This window comes from Maniola hyperantus, chromosome 10 (genome assembly GCF_902806685.2).
Source record: "Maniola hyperantus chromosome 10, iAphHyp1.2, whole genome shotgun sequence".
NCBI lineage: Eukaryota > Metazoa > Arthropoda > Insecta > Lepidoptera > Nymphalidae > Maniola > Maniola hyperantus.
In genome coordinates this window covers 12087997-12106536 of record NC_048545.1, presented here as the reverse complement: position 1 = coordinate 12106536, position 18540 = coordinate 12087997, and the positions used below count along the sequence as shown (strand labels likewise).

Sequence of the window (18540 nt, the reverse complement as noted above, 5' to 3'; positions counted from 1 at the left end):
GTACCATATTTCACGTCGATCCGTTGCTCCGTTGCGACGTGATTGAAGGACAAACCATCAAACCAACAAACCAATAAACTAACAAACCAACAAACAAACACACTTTCGCATTTATAATATAGTTAGTGATTTCAATCTGTACAATAATAAAAGTTAACACTAGTATAAGCACGGGTCTATATTAAAGAGCACTTACGTGGTACACTTCCCGGCAGCTGCGACGGCCAAGTGAAGCGCTAAGAACAGCACGCTAGCGGCCATCTTTTTTCCGTCAGCGCATCTCTTTAGTGCTTCTGAGATCTGAAAAGAAGGAATAAGTTGTTAAATGTTGTACCTATAGAAGCAGGCGTTACTTTATCCAAAAGTCCATGATATACAATGAACCAAAAGCTTAATTTGCTGTAATCCGCTGAAATAGGTCGAATCTGTATGATGCAGCATGCAGCATGCGAAATGCACCACCCGCCCTCCCACTGCTAACCATGCAGGAAAAGCAGCCACTCGGCAAGCAATACAAACCCCTATTTTACCCCCTTAGATGTTGAATTTGCAAAAATCCATTCTTAGCGGTTGCCTACGTAATAATAGCTATCTGCAAGCCAAATTTCAGCCCGATCCGTCCAGTATTTTGAGCTGTGCGTTGATAGATCAGTCAGTCAGTCAGTCACCTTTTCCTTTTATATATATAGATCACCTACTTAAATTGTTACTATTTTATATTATTTTGTTCTAAAAAGTATAAATTATCTTTCGAATGTCTAGGTAAATTCATTTTCTAGTTCATCTAATTTTCTGTTCTAATAGTTCAGAACAGCTTCTGTTCTAGTGACTAGTTAGTGATTAATAACTTGGGTCGAGTTTGAAACTAACTACTTGGGCTCCAAGATAACTTGCGACATAATCCATTTTCCACATTTAAAGTTTAAATATAACTTATGACGGTTTAACAGGTCTTGTAAACTTTGTTGTTTAGATTTAAATTTCATTGACTAGATATCGTAAAAGTGTGCTAGTACCATAGAGAATTCAAGCTCAGGAGTACGCATATACAAGGTTTTACATGAAAACAAAGTCGTAAAATGTTGGCGGGGGACAGGGGGTTATTATTATCCTCTTTATTTGTACCACCACAAGAAGGATTACATAAAAGAACACAAAAAACACAGACAGAAGGAAGATACAAAAGGCGGCCTTATCGCTAATTAGCGATCTCTACCAGACAACCTTAAGAATAGGTAAAAATGAGGAAATACAGATTCTGGGTTGTGTGACTGGTGGACTTAAAAGTCACGTAATCAAAACAATGTGCGGAATGAGGGTACCGAATGGGCGTGGGCCGACTTTTATGCTAAGCAACTGTCTAAGCTTGGGCGATCGGGGGTGGTCCGGCTATTAGGCGTCTATAGGTGGTGGTCTGTGGCTAGTACACAGCTTATCTTAAGGCTGGTCTAGTACGTATCCATCACTTGCGGTTAGGGGTGCTTTTCTACTGGAGATATGCTATGCTATGTTGCTATGGATGTACCACCGAACCGCAAGACGTCGGGCGAATTTCCATCCTTATGTCGTCGACATTTTATCTACACGCACAAAATATTTTGCGTCATCATACCTCATACGTATGGCTAAGGTTTGGAATACTTTTCACGATTACAACAACCCGGGTATCTTTAAAACAGGAGTGAATAGGCATCTTCTTGGTAAACGCATCCGATCTTAGGCCTCATCATCACTGTCCATCAGGTGTGATTGTGGTGAAGCGTTTGCCTAGACTGAATTAAAAAATATCCACCAATCATTTTCATTGCTCCACATAGCTTAGCATTGGTGGAAGCGGGTTCAACGAAGGTATGTTTTTATATGGAGGGCTTTTTTTAAATAAAAATACCTGACACCTGATGTTAAGTGATTACTGCCGCCCTTGAACATGCAGCATCAGCCAATGCGTTGCCAGCCTTTCAGGAATTGGTTAATCTTTTGTTCATCGGGATGCGTAGATTAGAGCTACGATGGGGGCTACGGATGCGCGAGTAGTGTTGTAGCCCCGTGCTCTCCCTATACAGTCGATGCATCGCGTAGCTCGAGTCGCGCATCTATCTTGCACAGCTACCTCGTGGCGGCGCATCCTCATAGCATATCTTACCCGCTCCGCCACACCGCTTAGCATTAGTGGAAACAGTCACGGCTACGAAACTATTTTCGTAGAAGTACTACCACCACTTTAGAGATTGCACTCTGAGATAATTATGTCCAATTATAACAGACAGACACTCTTGTCGCATTTGTATATGTATTTGTATGAATTAAAATCTATGAAGCTATCGTTAAAGTACTCGTATAACATGAAGTTACTGGAAACTATGACAGACAAAGATGTGAATATGATTTTAGCATTGAAATAAGTAGGCATGCAGTATAAATATACTTACTTATTCGCTGAAAGCGTTTATGGTAGGTATAGTTTTATAGCATCGATTTATATTATGCTTATGAAGGTTCAAACGATACTTTCAAAGATTGCTTGTTAGCAAACATGAGAGTTTTCTGAATGAGGAAACTTTGGGATAGTTTCGCTCACGGAAGCTGTTTTTATGATGCATAAAACTGTTAACAACTTTAATATGAACCTGGTGAACTGTTGTTATTTACAAAGATTTTGCACATGACTAAAATATACTATTGGGGTTTATTACTGGCCAAGTTTCTTACTGGTTCTTCTCGACAGGAAGAGCTTTTCGAATCAGGGAGTAGATTCACTTGAGGTGACTCGAAATCACATGTAAAAGTCTAATTGAATAAAAAAAATTGTATTATAAACAGTTAGGTATGACTTCAAGTTACGACATTTACTAATTTAGTAAGAGTTAAGTTTATTCTACGTATAGGTACGTCTTTCTGTAGCTGTAAGATTACTATTAATTACAGTATTTTGTGGTAAGACTACCAGGACGCTCAGGTATCACCTATATAGGTAGGTAGTTATACCAATACACCTGCCATTTGATACATTCACCGAGCGAAGCGAGGTCTCCGAGTCTACTTGAGTGAAATTGCACTTTTCCATCTGTCCGTCTGTCAGAGCTTTATAACATCTGAATTACTGAACGTAGTTACTTCAAATTTAAACATAGTAAATGTAAAGTTATGGCTTTTAGCTGAATATTGCAAAAAACAATAGAAAAAAGAGAAAGCTTTATTTTAGGGGGCCCCCCATGATAAATGGTCTTTAAAGTGGAGATCGAATTCGACGCTATATGTTAAAAACGGCTAAGTACATAGTATTAGAAACTAAAATTTGTTTATAATTTCAGTTATATCCTGTACTTGATCAAGAAAGACTAAAATTAGATAAATATTTTAGAGAAACGAAATTATTTCATATTTAATTGGCATCAGTATTTTTAACATAGTTTCACAAAAAAATAAAAGCGAAGTGGATTTCTTGCGTTATTCCTCCCAGTAATTTAACAGGCAAACATCCACGGGTCTTAGTTCAACGCGAACCACTTTTATATTGTAAATCAAATAATATCGGTAATCTAGTAGAATAAGCTTCAGTTAATTTAAAAAAACAACTTCATAATGAAATGTTGAAAAGCCCGATAATTGAGAAGATACTTAAGGAAACTTAATAAGTATCTTCACAGATACTTACCGCAACGGAGACAATCATAAAGTATACGAGATAAAGTCAATTAAGTATAAGAAGAAAGAGCCAATATAACTGGGAGTGACAAAACAGAATATAATCCGGTGCGGACAACGCGTTTGCAATTTGCTGACCCGATATTATTTTGCTGCGAGATACGATACGTGATCTGGATGTTCAAGAGGTAGAGTACCGCCAGATTACATCCGATAATAAAAAAATGTGAAAAAATACGTGGCGTCTGTTACGATTGTGTCATATTTTTGTAAATTATATACCATCATCAATAGGGAAAGTATTGTAGTAAACCGTCGAAGCTTTTCTTACCATTATCCAAAAAATGCGATCTTGATGCTATTACCTATTACTTTTACTTGGGTATAGAGAAAAAGTGGCTCTAGGCCATGGACTTCAATGTTCTACGTAAATTATATCAGAATTAGGTGTTATAAAAAAAACAATTAAACTTTTACAAGTACTTTTCAATGGGCAAACGCATCTACCACTGTTTTGGAATGCCTTTCCTACCGAGAAGAACCAGCAAGAGAACTTGGAGGTGGTGCTCTTTTTAAAGATTTTATATACAATATTATGCCATATAATATGTATATAAATTGTATGGGCTCCAGTTGTGATTTATATTTTGATCTTTGTATTTAATATCTGTGTACATGTATTATATAGGATTGCCGATTGCTTGACTGTATACATAATTAGCTATTACACATAATATAATATATTATTTATATTCTAAACTTCCAGCATATTCGAATAAAAATAATAATATCATTTAAATTCATTTCATATTATATTATGTAGAGTTAGCATAATATTATTTAATTTTGATTAACATTTTAATCTCGTAATCGATTCATTTTCTCAAAACTACTTCTTTGAATTATTTTTACGTTTTTATCTTACTATACTACCTATTTTATTAGTTCTCACATTCTATGTTAGTTCATAATAAGGTTACGTAGTTTCTGTAATAGTTTCGCTGGACTACTAAACTTTGGCTGTCTCTTCACAGTTCAACACTTGAATATAGTAGGAATTATCATCGAATCTGCATTAGTTTGCAAAGTTTCAAACTGAGTAATACAGGTATATTATGTGGCCCATGAAGGATTTATAATTTACTAGAATATGATTCCCGCGTCTGCATCCACGTAAATGTAGAGTTTTTAAAATTACACTGATCTCTTCAATTTTTTGTTGATAAAAAGTAGCCTACGTCCATGATATTTTTATACCAAATTTCGTCAAAATTGATTAACGAATGGGCTATGAAAAAGTAACACTTTCGTTTTTATAAAATTAAGTAGTATCGATGTAAGTTAACGATTCGTGATGATCGTGAATCAAATAACTCGATTTCGACTGTCGATATTTTTCCAGACTAAATGTCTAATAACATTCAACAAAAGTGGAAACATTGGGATTCCCACAACAAATCCATTTTGAACAAAGTATCAATAAAACAAGATGAATCTTTTGATATTTTGTCAAATTATATTTTACCAGTTGATCCTGGCGAAGTTTGAATGGACTTAGGTAATTAAAATCCCGTGAGAACTCTCCTAGCACCTTTATAGTTCTTAAACTATATCTATGCAAGAAATCACGCCAATCAGTTGCACCATTGCGGTCGTGATTGAAGGGCAAATCAACAAACAACACTCTTTCGCATTTATAATGTGGGTGTAGGTCCAACAACACTATTAGCAGTGAGTGACATACAAAAGATTACAGCACAATTTACAGTCAGGCTGTTAGCTTTGATGATAATGGCTTGCAACAAAGAATCATTGAGTTAAGAGCGTGTTGAGGGCCTCTTCGTTAATTACGTTTCGCGACACTTACAGATAATGCGTCATTTGTCAGTGTTCTTGCGACCTTCAAAAAAGGAGTAAGTTTCCCATTTTATTATTCGTTAGAATCTGTTATTTTTTATGATATCTCGATTACTTGAAAATGCCTTGATCGATTTGGAAAATTCTTTTTTGTTGGAATGGATATACTTTCCAGGTGGTCCCATATAAATTTGGTAAGGATGAAGTATCGTTGAAGATAGATAATGGAACTCCTCAACGGATAAGAGTAAATTGCTTGCGATAATTGTAATAGCTTATAGTAAACAGTAGATTTTTAACCAGACATAGGATGTTTTATACAGGCCACTTAAAATTTGAAATAATAAAAACTGACTTCAAACCAAGAACACAAAAAATTAAAAATAATTTAATTTATTATCGCATATATTATAAATACAAGAGTTAATATAGTTCTATAATAATATTTTTGCAGAGTTCTCAACGATCTTTCCACCCACGTGTATTAATTCTTACTACAGTATAATATTCTCGTTTCATCTAAGTATTCCATGGTGTAAAATAACGTTCATTTAAATTAAATGAGAGATAAATTCAGCCATCTTCATTGGGAATCGGAAACAGTTTCGATCTATTGAACGTCTGAACAATGGATGGTGAGCGAGCCCATTGTGCCATTGTCTAATTTGAATTGTTCATTCTAATGGAAAACAGATACAGTTGTACAATATTACCTACGTGTTTTATTTACATCACTAATTATTTAAACATTTATGGTAACACATTTTGCGTAACGGATCAACCTGGCTGTCCAGTACAAAAATGCAGCCAGTAGTTCTTAGCACCATTCCACGCGGACATGACTTGTACAGTAACTAGATAAGCCTAGCTTTAAGTTTTATTTCAATAATAAATAGCAGTATGTTGAAAACGATCTCGAGTCGTAAAGAAATATCATACAGAAACCGGTCCCTAATAAAGCACCCTTACGTAAACAGCTAACAAAGGTGTTAACATTTGGGCCAGTGTCCAATACGAGTAGTTGTAAGCCGAACCCTCAGCTGTTTAAGGACAGGTTGAAAACAATAAATTGTCGACACCCTTTTAGTTCGCAAATTACAGAAGTGGTTGACGCTAACGACCTAAACGGTAATAGTAACTAATGGGTTTGGTTCAATTGGTTCCCTAATTCAATTGATTGTTTCCTTGTTTCGAGCTGCGCGCCATGCTGCCCTCGCATCACCATATACCTGCTGTACGAAGATTTGCTAACATAAACATGGAGGGCAGCAGCAATCGCTGGTACGGCAATCTGTTGTGGTTTCCATAAGGTATTGACATAATGTTTTATGTCAATAGATTTTGTGAATAAAAGTTAAAAAGTATTTTTTTTTTAGACTAAATCAACAAGCGAGTGCCTTTTGTTAGTCAAGCTCGAATTCAAATGTATGATAAAGCAAAATAATAACTCTACATTTCTCTATGGCAGTAGGTAGAAAATGTTTTTCAGTCGCAAAGAAAAATCATACAAAACCAGCCCCTAATAAAGCACCCTTACGTAACCTGACAAAGGTGTTAACATTAAGGCAAGTTCCATATACGAGTAGTTGTAAGGCCGACCCTCAGCTGTATAAGACAGGTGGGGCATAAATTGTCGACCCTTTAGTTTCGCCAATTACAGGAAGTGGTTGACGCTAACGACCTAAACCGCACTTACGTGGTAATAGTAAACTAATGGGTTTGGTTCAATTGGTTCCCTAATTCAATTGATTGTTTCCTTGTTTCGAGCTGCGGGCCATGCTGCCCTCGTATCACCATATATACCTGCTGTACGAAGATTTGCTAACATAACACTGGAGGGCGGCAATCAATCGCTGGCACGGCATCTGTAGTGGCTTCCATAATGTATCGGCATAATGTTTAATGTCAATAGATTTGTGAATAAAGTTAAAAGGTCATTTTATTTTTTGACTTAATCAACAAGCGAGTGCCTTTTGTTAGTCAGCTCGAATTCAAATGTATGATAAAGCAAAATAATAACTCTACATTTCTCTATGGCAGTAGGTAGAAAATGTTCTTTTCAGTCGCAAAGAAAAATCATACAAACCAGCCCTAATAAAGCACCCTTACGTAACCTGAACAAAGGTGTTAACATTAAGGCAAGTTCCATATACGAGTAGTTGCAAGGCCGACCCTCAGCTGTATAAGACAGGTGGGGCATAAATTGTCGACCCTTTTAGTTCGCAAATTACAGAAGTGGTTGACGCTAACGACCTAAACCGCACTTACGTGGTAATGGTAACTAATGGGTTTGGTTCAATTGGTTCCCTAATTCAATTAATTGTTTCTTGTTTCGAATCCATACGTAAAAGTGGGATGCTCCTGGCATCATCATCATCAACCCATCGCCAGCTCATTAGTGAGCAAGGGTCCTTCTCTCAGAATAAGAATGCTTTGGGCCATAGATCATAGATAGATTGTAAATGTGATGCTCAAAGTCAAATTCCAATTTTTGTATTACATTAATAATAATAATATTTTTATCAAGTAAACTTTCAAAAGCACTTTTTCGAATCGTCGGATGCATCTACCACTGGTTCGGAATGCCATTCCTACCGAGAAAAATTTAAATGCTTCTGAGTCAGTACTAGGTTAGTATAAATTTTTAAGTTATTTTTGAAGTCACTGTTAGGTTGTGGCATTCAATTAGAACATCATAACTACAAATAGGGTAAAGTACCTTTAAATAAATTAAAAGTGGTCGAAGCAATTAACTATATTTACTTACGTGGTTATAGTGAGTAATAGAGTTGGTTTCAATTGGTTCCCTAATCCATTTCTAACTCAATTATGTGTTTGAAATTGATTTAGAAAGTTATTTAACATATTAGTGTTTTGACTTAAGAATTTAATTAATTTATGAAAGCGTTTAAAACTTTATTATATAAGGGTAGAAATAATAATGTGTAGCTCGGCAAAGTCATGGTTTTGGTTCAATTCGTTTACTAATTCAATTAATTGTTCAAATTCATCCGCAAACTTTGTTCATCAGAATAACAAACAGAATTGGTGTGTGAATTTCAACAGCAACCTAATGGAACAAAATATTTTAGTTTTGTAGCTAAATTAATAGACCCTTGACTACAATCTCACCTGGTATGCAATCTAAGATGGATTTTTTTTATTCAGATACAAGTTTCGCTTCTACTGCTATCTCACCTGGTGGTAAGTGATGATACAGTCTAAGATAAAAGCGGACAAACCTGAATAGGGTACGGCATTTTTTTTTATTATTAAAACTACAACCCCTATGATTTCTACACGGCATCGTAACAGAACGCTAAATCGCTTGGCAGCATGGCTTTGCCGGCAGGGTGGTAACTAGCCACGGCCGAAGCCGCCCACCAGACGAATATTATATTATACCTGCTCGTACTGAAGTATCATCATCATCGACCCATCGCCAATTCACTACTGAGTGCGGGTCACCTCTCAGAATGAGAAGGACTTCAGCCGTAGTCCACCACGATGACCAAGTATGGATTAGTTTGAGTAGCTGCTAGGAATCGATCCCCCAATTCATGGAATAGCAACCTGACTCCTTTGCACTTAGGATAGCATTAAACTAATGTTAATAGTTTTTGCAAATTTTCATGAAAACTCAGAGAAAGAAACAATATTCAAGGCAAGCCTGAGGAAATTCTCATATATCTATAGACAAATAAATTGATATGACTTTTAATTCTAAACTACTCTTGCCTAAAAACACTAGGATTGTTTGCCAAGTTTTTGAGTGTGTTATTGAATAAACTCATATGAAAGCAACAAAAACTCTCTATGTTATGTGAAAAGCTATATAGAAAGTCTAGACACATAAAAACTAATAGCCTGGGGTAGTGGTCAAAAGTGCTGAATAAAACTCTGAACCTATCATCTAAGGCTGACCGAACATTGGCTGGTTGCTCTACACGATTATATTATAATTGACTCGTAGATGAATCTACGCAATTGTGTCGAAGAGTTAGTGTAGTTATAGTGAAAGTGTAGCGCTAGTGCAATACAAAGAACACATGAACAAAGTGAAAGCATAGTGCTAGTGTAATTTAAAGAACACAAGATCAAAGTGTCTTCCAATAAAGTATTTTAACTATAAACTAAGATAATTCAATGGACCGATTCTTAGGTATAAGTATTTGTATAAGTTTAGATTAATATAATATTACTTATTAGCCTCGCTCATAGGCTAGATTGTAATGATAGTAAAGAACTGTTTTCAGTACTTTACGATAAAAAAAAATGAATCGAAAATATTGCCTGGCGGTTCCGTACTTTCATGAACAGTCATAATTTTCATAACTGAAATAGCAACAGCTTGGTCATTCAACCAACAAGAAAATCACCTAGGTAGGTACTACACGTTATAGTATCGATAAATGCTGCACCACTCCAAATTCTTTCGGGTGGAATTGCTATAACTTCCTTCTTAGTGAAGATCTTCTTAACAGAGAAAACCTGTTTGCAACATGTATTTCAAGTTTCTAGAATCAGCATTTTAAGCTGTACATTATAATTATAGTGATCAGTTTATCCTCCAGAATTTGTCCCATTCGGTGTCGAGACCCTTGGTCCGTGGGGTCTAGGACCCCACGGACCAAGGGTCGCTATAAGACTTTTTAAGGAAATAGCAAAAAGGTTAGTCGACATCACAGGAGACCGAAGAGCTGGCAGCTACCTCGGACAAAGAATTAGCCTAGCTATTCAAAGGAGGAACGCTGCCAGTATCTTCGGAACCTTGCCTAAAGGGACTCCTTTTAATAATATATTTTAGTTATAATATTAAATTTTTTGAGGTTTTAGTTTTAGTTTAAATTTTTAAGTTGTTCAATGGGGCCGATTCTCTTGTACACAATCTCTAAACTAAACTAAATTAACAGGTCTAAATCTACTGCTATCCTTTTCCGCAAGCAATATTATGACAGGGATAGCAATCGATTTAGACGTGTCATTTTAGTTTAGTTTAGATATTGTGTACAAAGGAATTAGCCACAATGTTCACTTTTAGATTAGTATCTTTTAGTTAGTATTTAACATTAGACATAGTTTATTAATTACTAATTACATAATATGTTTATCCTCTCGTATGAGAATGAGATGATGTGCGACCAGTCTTAACTAACAGAGAGAAACATATATATATATATATATATATATATATATATATGTATAGAGGTATAAATGAAAAACCCTTTTCACGTTTCGCTAATGTGGAAGAAAGACCGCCGTACAAATGCGGGCCCCCTATCCAGAGCACCCTTATGACGTGTGAACGGTGGGTAAAGTTGGGGCAGTCTCACGTGTACTTTGAAGGTCAAACCTTAAGAGCCTTTGTACATGGCGACATAATTATGCGCGGGTGTCGCATCTGACGCATGAAGAAATGAATGAATGAATGAATGATTTACTAAAAATATTCATTCATTCACGCAGCGATATAAATGTTCAACTAGATGCGACACTTCCATGTTTCAACGAACATCCACCCTCCTGTGAATCGTAATCCGCTTTAGAGCAGTTCACTTCTACGAACATGGATAAGATGCTAGATCAGACTATAGGTACTAATGCTCCCTATACCTACTCAAATATAGAGGTATACTTACACTAATGTATATTGATCTTGACACTTTTGCGTGCTTGTTGACATAAGCATATACAATATTAAAAATGGTACAAGATCAAGATTATATTATATTTTATTATAATATATTATACTCGAGCGCGAACCCAGAAGATGTATGTTCGAATCCTGGCGGTTCCGCAATTTGTTGGTAAAAACACTATCATAAAAATTATAAAATTGAATATAATATTCTGTAGAGAACGTTATAATATATACCTACTATAGAAATAGTAGAAATAGAAAATATATAACGCTTTCTATAGTAGGTATATATTATAACCTACTATAGAAAGCGTTATATATTTTGTACCCATTATATTAGCTTAGCAATGGCCATTCTATTACATTGAATGTCTGTGGTCAGACGCAACTAAAATACGACACGAAACAGTCGGAGCCTGTTTACTTTTGTGAATTCATAAATCCAATTTGCAGAGCTGTTGATGCGCGAACATAAAACACATGTCGACTCCCCGCAAAATTGCCGTCGTGTGTAAAGGCTTTTAGTTGTAAACAACAGGTGAAAGGTAAACGGGCACTGAAGTATGGTAACCATAGTCCATACCCACGGTGGACACAAACGAAATAAATTTCTAAAAGGGTAAAACGGGGGTTTGAAATTTGTGCGGTTCACGCGGACGAAATCGCAGGCATAAGCTAGTTTATTTATAACCAGCTAATTCCCGCGACTTCCTGGACTACACAAATTTCAAACACCTATTCTACACCCTTAGGGGTTGAATTTTCAAAAAGCCTGCGGATGTCCACGCCATAATATCTATCTGCATGCCAAATTTCTGCCTGATCTGTCCAGTAGTTTGAGCTGTCACGTTGGTAGACCCAGTCAGTCAGCTTTTCCTTTTATATTAGAAAGAAGATAGAGATTTTGAGCAGTTTCTATATAATATTTGGGTTACAAGTTACAACATTATTTTTTACACATTCAAAACTCACTAAATTTTTGAATTCTTTTTACTTAGAAATAAAGCTCCAAGCTCGCTACAGTGTTCTAGAACAAAGTTATATAAAATCTAAAGTAGGTCGAATCCGCTTTGACAGCTGGTGTAGGAAAACTTGTGCACTGTCGACGAGCGTAAATACCGCATATTATGTGTTTAAAACAAGTATTTTATGTGACTTGCAATCACTGTTCTTCTTCTTTTTGTCCTGGGTTTCTTTTCTACACTTAACCGTTGCCGTATTTTATACGTGCCAATCACTGTTATCGACAACACTATTACAGTGCAGTTTCTAGCTTTTATACGTCTCAGTTTATCAAAGCTTCAAACTATTCCAAGCAGCAGGGGTTAATTTTCTGAATCTCGCAGAGTGCTATCCTACTAATATTATAAATGTGAAAGTGTGGATGTTTGTTACTCAATCACGCAAAAACGGCTGAACGGATTTGGATGAAATTTGGAATGGAGATAGATTATGTACCCTGTATTAACACATAGGCTACTTTTTATCCCGGAAAATCAAAGAGTTCCCGCGGGATTTTGAAACATGTAAATCCACGCGGATGAAGTCGCGGGCATCAGCTAGTAGGCTATATATTGCGCAAAAAATCGCGAAAAGAAGCTATCTATTATATAAAACGAAAAGCTGACTGACTGATCTATCAACGCACAGTTCAAACTTCTGGACAGATCGGGCTGAAATTAGGCATGCAGATAGCAATTATGTAGACTATTATTGTGTCGTCCACGCGGACGAAGTCACGGGAATAAGCAAGTAATATTAGGTATAAACATGTAAAATTTGTAAGTTTGGACGTAGGATCTCTCATCCGATTTCGAAATTTTTTTCACTGATAGATAGTTAAATTATCTAAATGTTTACCTATATGTATCGTGGACGAAGTCCTGGCAATAAGTTAGTCTAGTTAAAAAGGAAAAGCTGACTCACTGACTGATCTATCAACGCACAGCTCAAACTACTGGACGGATTGCGCTTAAATTTGGCATGGAGATAGCTATTATGACGTAGACATCCGCTAAGAATGGATTTTTGAAAATCCAACCCCTAAGGGGGTAAAATAGGGGTTTCAAATTTGTGTAGTCCACGCAGACGTAGTCGCAGGCAAAAGCTAGTTTATGATAAATTTGTTTTGATTTTTTATTAGATACCTATTGTTTTCACTTTTAAAATGTTATTGATTAGGTATTTCATGATTGTTTTTGTAGAGTATCCACTCAATTCCGCCATTTCATCTTAATTTCACGAAAAGCTTCATTTATCTCCGCCTATAAATCTTGGTCAATGATAAAATACGGCGAGGGAGGGGAATCGGCGTTAATTGTTGTTGTACAATTTATGTTCCCGACTCATTTTACAATTTGCTCCGGATAGCTAAATGATTATGAAATGTCTATTATACTAATTGATTTTGCACCTATCGTTTTAGAGATAAAATAAAATATAAAATTAATAAATAAACTACTTTCAGTATGAGAAGGGTTTGGTCAAAAAAAAGTAAACCGAAGAGAACTTTTACTCGGACCCTACGATACAGGTCATCTCCTAGTTTAGGGTCCACTGGTAAAATTATGTAATGTATAAGTCAGCAAGTATAATATTATGTACCTAGTCACTTATCACCATGACACCATGACATAATTTGTATCTCTTGTATCTCTTTGTATATTTTATTTTATTATTTTTCCTTTTTAATATCATGTTTTTGAACAAATAAAATACTTGAAATACTAAAAATACTTGATATATAATAAGTGCAGATTGGCAGACTTCACATACCATTGAGGAAAACGCGTTAGTCCTAGCAAAAATTGTGGCAAAATTCACTGCAAACCATCTTCTAATAGAAGCCAGAAAATAATCACTTTGTGAATGTGCATTGACGAGTGTGTCGTGTAGAAGCCTTGAAATAACCAAAACCGCCGGGGGCAACCAATCAGAATTCCCACCAACCCGTCCCAAGTTTAAAACATTTAAATATGCAAAAAGCGCCTCTGCTCCAAACGACCTCAATCAAACATTTATGCTCTGTCGTTTGACAGAGCCCATGGCTCGGGTACCCGTGAGCCAAAATTATTAATGGCTGAGAATGGTACAATGTTTCGTTGTTCAAACACTAGCTGTTTTGCTACTTCGTCTATATGGCGTAGACTTCTGTTTTTTAATAGGTACGAAGGCAAGTTAGCCTTTAAACTACGACCTCACCGTCGGTAACTAAGCATATACTACTTGGTTTCTATATATTTCTATGAAATACCTTCGATTCGAGACGTCGCGTCGTGTCGCTAGTTACGGTATTTCCATAGGGTATTTCATAGAAACCATGAGCATTGGAACCAATAGTGTTGCGGCGACATATTATCACCTGCTGTATGCGCCTCCGGCTCCGAACTTACTATGCAAGTTTAATAAGTTAAAAATTATAAAAAGTTTTTTTACTTTGCTAAATAGGACTAAAACCTATTCAAAAAATAAAACATTAGTTTCAAACACGACTATTCTATCATAAGCCATTACAGAATAGAGTCAGGATTCAATGTGCTGCCCTTACCTACAATGTGCTCTGCCCACGCCCAGTGCCCACCCATCATCACAGACACTTACCTAATTTTTTTTAAATAGAGATAGCGAGCAAATGAGCAGGCGGGTCACCTGATGTTAAGTGATTACCGCCGCCCATGAACATTTGCAGCACCAGAGGAATGATACCATGATCCATCTAAACCACAAACAAATAAGTACTCCGCCCTACCCCTCAGTAGCTGAATAATCCGGAAGTTAACAATTTTGACGAAATGGTAACACACAAAAAAAGTCAGTCTAGTAAATACGCTAGGTCCATTTGGCACTTTTTGGATGCGGAACTCTAAATACAGATGAGAAAATTGAAACGGCTGAAAAATCTGTACCGAAAAACGCTAAAACAGTAATGTTGCGTTTAATCCTAGCTAAATCTAATCACACGTCAACCCATACGGGTCAGAGGTCGCTCATGCTTAATCTGGTAATCCGTTTAGTAGACAACTCCCCTCGTCCAAATTAAATTGGCCTATCAACTCGCCTACCCACGAATAACTTCAAGCTGGTTCACATTATTCTATTAGCGTGATTCAGCAAACAAATCATTTATTCTTCTTCTTTTTTGTAACACTCTTGGCGAAGTGGTCATGGTAATCACGTCTTTGAGAACACTATAATATATTTATCGACTCACAAGCAATCACCACTTCTCCTTGCTGGCCGACCGACAGCCTGGTACAATAATTATTGTGCTCTGGCATGGTCTGTCTTTCGCATGGGCAACCTTTAAAAAATAAACGTTTTTTTTTCTTTCTTCCTCTCTTTCTTTTTGAACCTTCCTCGTCGGCTGGTGCCCTCTAAGTTTCTTTATTCTTCAAACTTCTTTTCTTGCCCTTCTAGATCCGTCCGATTAATAAATCAATAAATCAACATTCGCATTGCTTAGGATCATGGCCTAGTCCACCTTAAATGGGGGAGATTTTTTTAGGCATGCGATGCACTCGCAGATCCTAAAGATTATATAGACCTAAATAATACCTCAATAGCTCAACGGTAAGCGGACTGAAATCCGAAAGGTCGGCAGTTCAAACCCCACCCGTTGTAATATTGTCGTACCTACTGCTAGCACAGGCTTAACGCTTAGTTGGAGGGAAAGGGGAATATTAGTCATCATTGGCTAATATTCTTTAAAAAAATCTGGAACAACGACGCTATCCATTACAGTGTAGAGAAGTGAAACTCACTGAATCTAGTAATTCGAAAAATGTGAACTGGCTATAATAATAATATGCAGTCTGTTTTGGAAGATCCAGCTTAAATGGATGAACTTTATCAGGTCGTAAATTTGCGAGTATCTACCATCAAGCCGTCCAAGGTTGGTACGAAAAATTTCATGGAAAAATATCCGGTATATTTTGGGTCAGTAGCGAACTATAGGTACTATTTGTTATGAGACGGTTGTCGGAGTTTCAGTGAAATTAATAGATTGTCCGGAGTCCCTCAAAAGGTCGTCCGTTGTCAGTCTTTTGTTTTATGATATTACTGAACTTATATGACATTCTTTAGAAACTTCTTAAGGAAATAAAAGTTTCCAGCTTTTACTTTTTCTAAACAGATAATTTTAGGCTAGATTTCATTCATAGTCACAGAGATCTTTTGGGTGCAAGCAGCCTAAGGCAGTGGTCCGACCGCCGCGCGCCGGCGAGAAAGCAACTAACTATCGGCGATTTTCTCTCTCAAGAAACGCACAATAAATGTACATTCCGTGTAAACGAAAGAGAGGCATATATCAAAAGTTGCTCTCTGACTGTTCACACTGCCGGCGACGACTCGCTTTACTAGTTTTGTCGCTGAGCGACGAGCTTTCAAAAATAAACTTGCTCAGCGATATTCGTTCAGCAATGCTCGCTTGCTTGAACACGTGTACCGCGCGTGCATGTTTGCACAGGACTGAGCGACCGCGGGCGAATGGCGTGAGTAATCGCTCGTCGCACTTGCACACTCGCTTATAGCCCGGCGACAAAACTATCGAAACTACACACTCGCTCCCGGTGCTCGCCAACTCGTACATAGTATCTAGTTATACTCGTTTCTCGTTCATCGTCGGCGGTCGGACCACTGCCTAAGCTAGGGTCACCGTATCATATTTTGTCAGTTATTAAATTATGTACTTTAGATTCGATAGTAGGTATAAAATACTATTGTTTCCTTTGGATTTATATTTTTATTGGGCAGAAGTGGAATCACAATGGCCGACGAATAAATAAATAACGGCCAATTAAATCACTCAGATTGCTCGTTTCGAGTCGACTGAAAATATTGCAATGGTTATTCAATTCTCTCTTGTTTTTTAACCTACCATAACAAACTGAAATGGGTGAACCTTTCACACACGAAAAAACTGATAATATAAATACTGAGTTACGGCTGAAATTAATTTTATATTTCTGTCTGTAATGTTTCGATATGTTACTGAGAAATTTTTTGACAAAGAAAAGCCATACAATTTTTGACAAATAATAATATTGCTAAGTTAAGATACTTAAGTGTTTTGTTGATCTAACGACTCTAATAATAAAATAATAATAAATAAAAAATAAAAAAGCCTTTTATTTCTTCTCTTTACAATAATATTATGGGATTTATTAAATAAAACTTAAAATACTAGACGTTAACATAAAATAATAATTTAAATTTAGTACTATGCTTATTTTTATGAAGAACCCTTTTCAGGTCAAGGCCTCCTCCAGAGAAACCCACTTTACCCTGTCTTTAGCTTTGAGCATCCAGTTTGGTCCCGCCACTTTTATAATTTATTTATTTATTTTATTTTTATTTTTCATGTACCAAAATTGTAGTTACAAAGTAATAATAAATTAAGTTACATTGGAAATGCTTATCTCTAAACAGATGCTGTCGTCCCAACGATAATGCGGCCTTCCTCTACTACGTGTGCCTTTTGGTCCTGGCCAGCTCGTTACTCTCACTGTCCACCGGTTGTCCGTGAGTCTAGCAATATGGCCGGCCCATTTCCATTTCGATTTCATTGTATAGGAAAGTGCGACTCTAATACTAATTAGTAATTACTATGGGTCATTACGAAAGCAAATCGTATTTTCGAAGCTGTCAAAATTAGTATGATTGGCATTCCAGTTGTAAGCTAAAGCAAAAGCAAACTGCAACTATGCAGTCCGCAAAATTAATATTTGTTTGGAATGACCGTCTAATGCCTGGTAGGTACATACGCTCGTTTCTTTACCTAATCTTTGGTTTACCTGAGACATATCATGTGAGCATAGTAAGAAAAGCTAATAGGTATGATTTCATGATATTATAGAATAGGGTCAGGTGGTAAACAGTGGCCCAGTAGTACACAGTGCACCACCACTCATATCTCAAAAACGCGACGTTGCTAAACCGTACTGCAAACGTGAAACAATTTGCCTTCTACCACCTCCCGCACTCCCCAGTCGACGGCGCTCTCCCGCCCGTAACAGTGGCACAGTGTATGGTTTTGTCCTTGGAGCCAAAAAAAGTAAGTACACGTGTTTTAATTTATTTTCTTTCTAGAATCGTTGTATATTGAGTAACATTATATTGCACTGTTTCCATGTGTAAAGTAATTGTTCCTTAATAACTTAGATATATAAATATCCTTTGAATTTGGTATGTTTAATAGTTATGTAACCTTAAAGGTTAGAAAGTGGTGTCTGCACACAGTGGCTCAAAACCGTAGGGTACACAGTGAACCATGGTTCACTGAGTACCAATCACTTTGTCCATTATGTCCGATACAATTTATGCATTAATTTTCAACTGTGATTGTTATGAACAAAAAAAGGCGTTAATAGAAGATCTAATACTTAATATAATAATAGTAA

General features: G+C 36.5%; 1 protein-coding gene across 2 annotated transcripts in view; it reads right to left on the bottom strand.

The window, feature by feature from the left end:
- The window catches only part of LOC117985950 (C3 and PZP-like alpha-2-macroglobulin domain-containing protein 8), a 228620-nt gene that overhangs the window by 142949 nt on the left and 67131 nt on the right, over positions 1-18540 (bottom strand). For both annotated transcript variants that reach the window (XM_069501479.1, XM_034972749.2), the window contains one exon: positions 197-300. In XM_069501479.1, the coding sequence (XP_069357580.1) occupies positions 197-261 (65 nt within the window). In that variant the 5' untranslated portion in view covers positions 262-300. The remainder of the gene's footprint in view (positions 1-196; positions 301-18540) is intronic.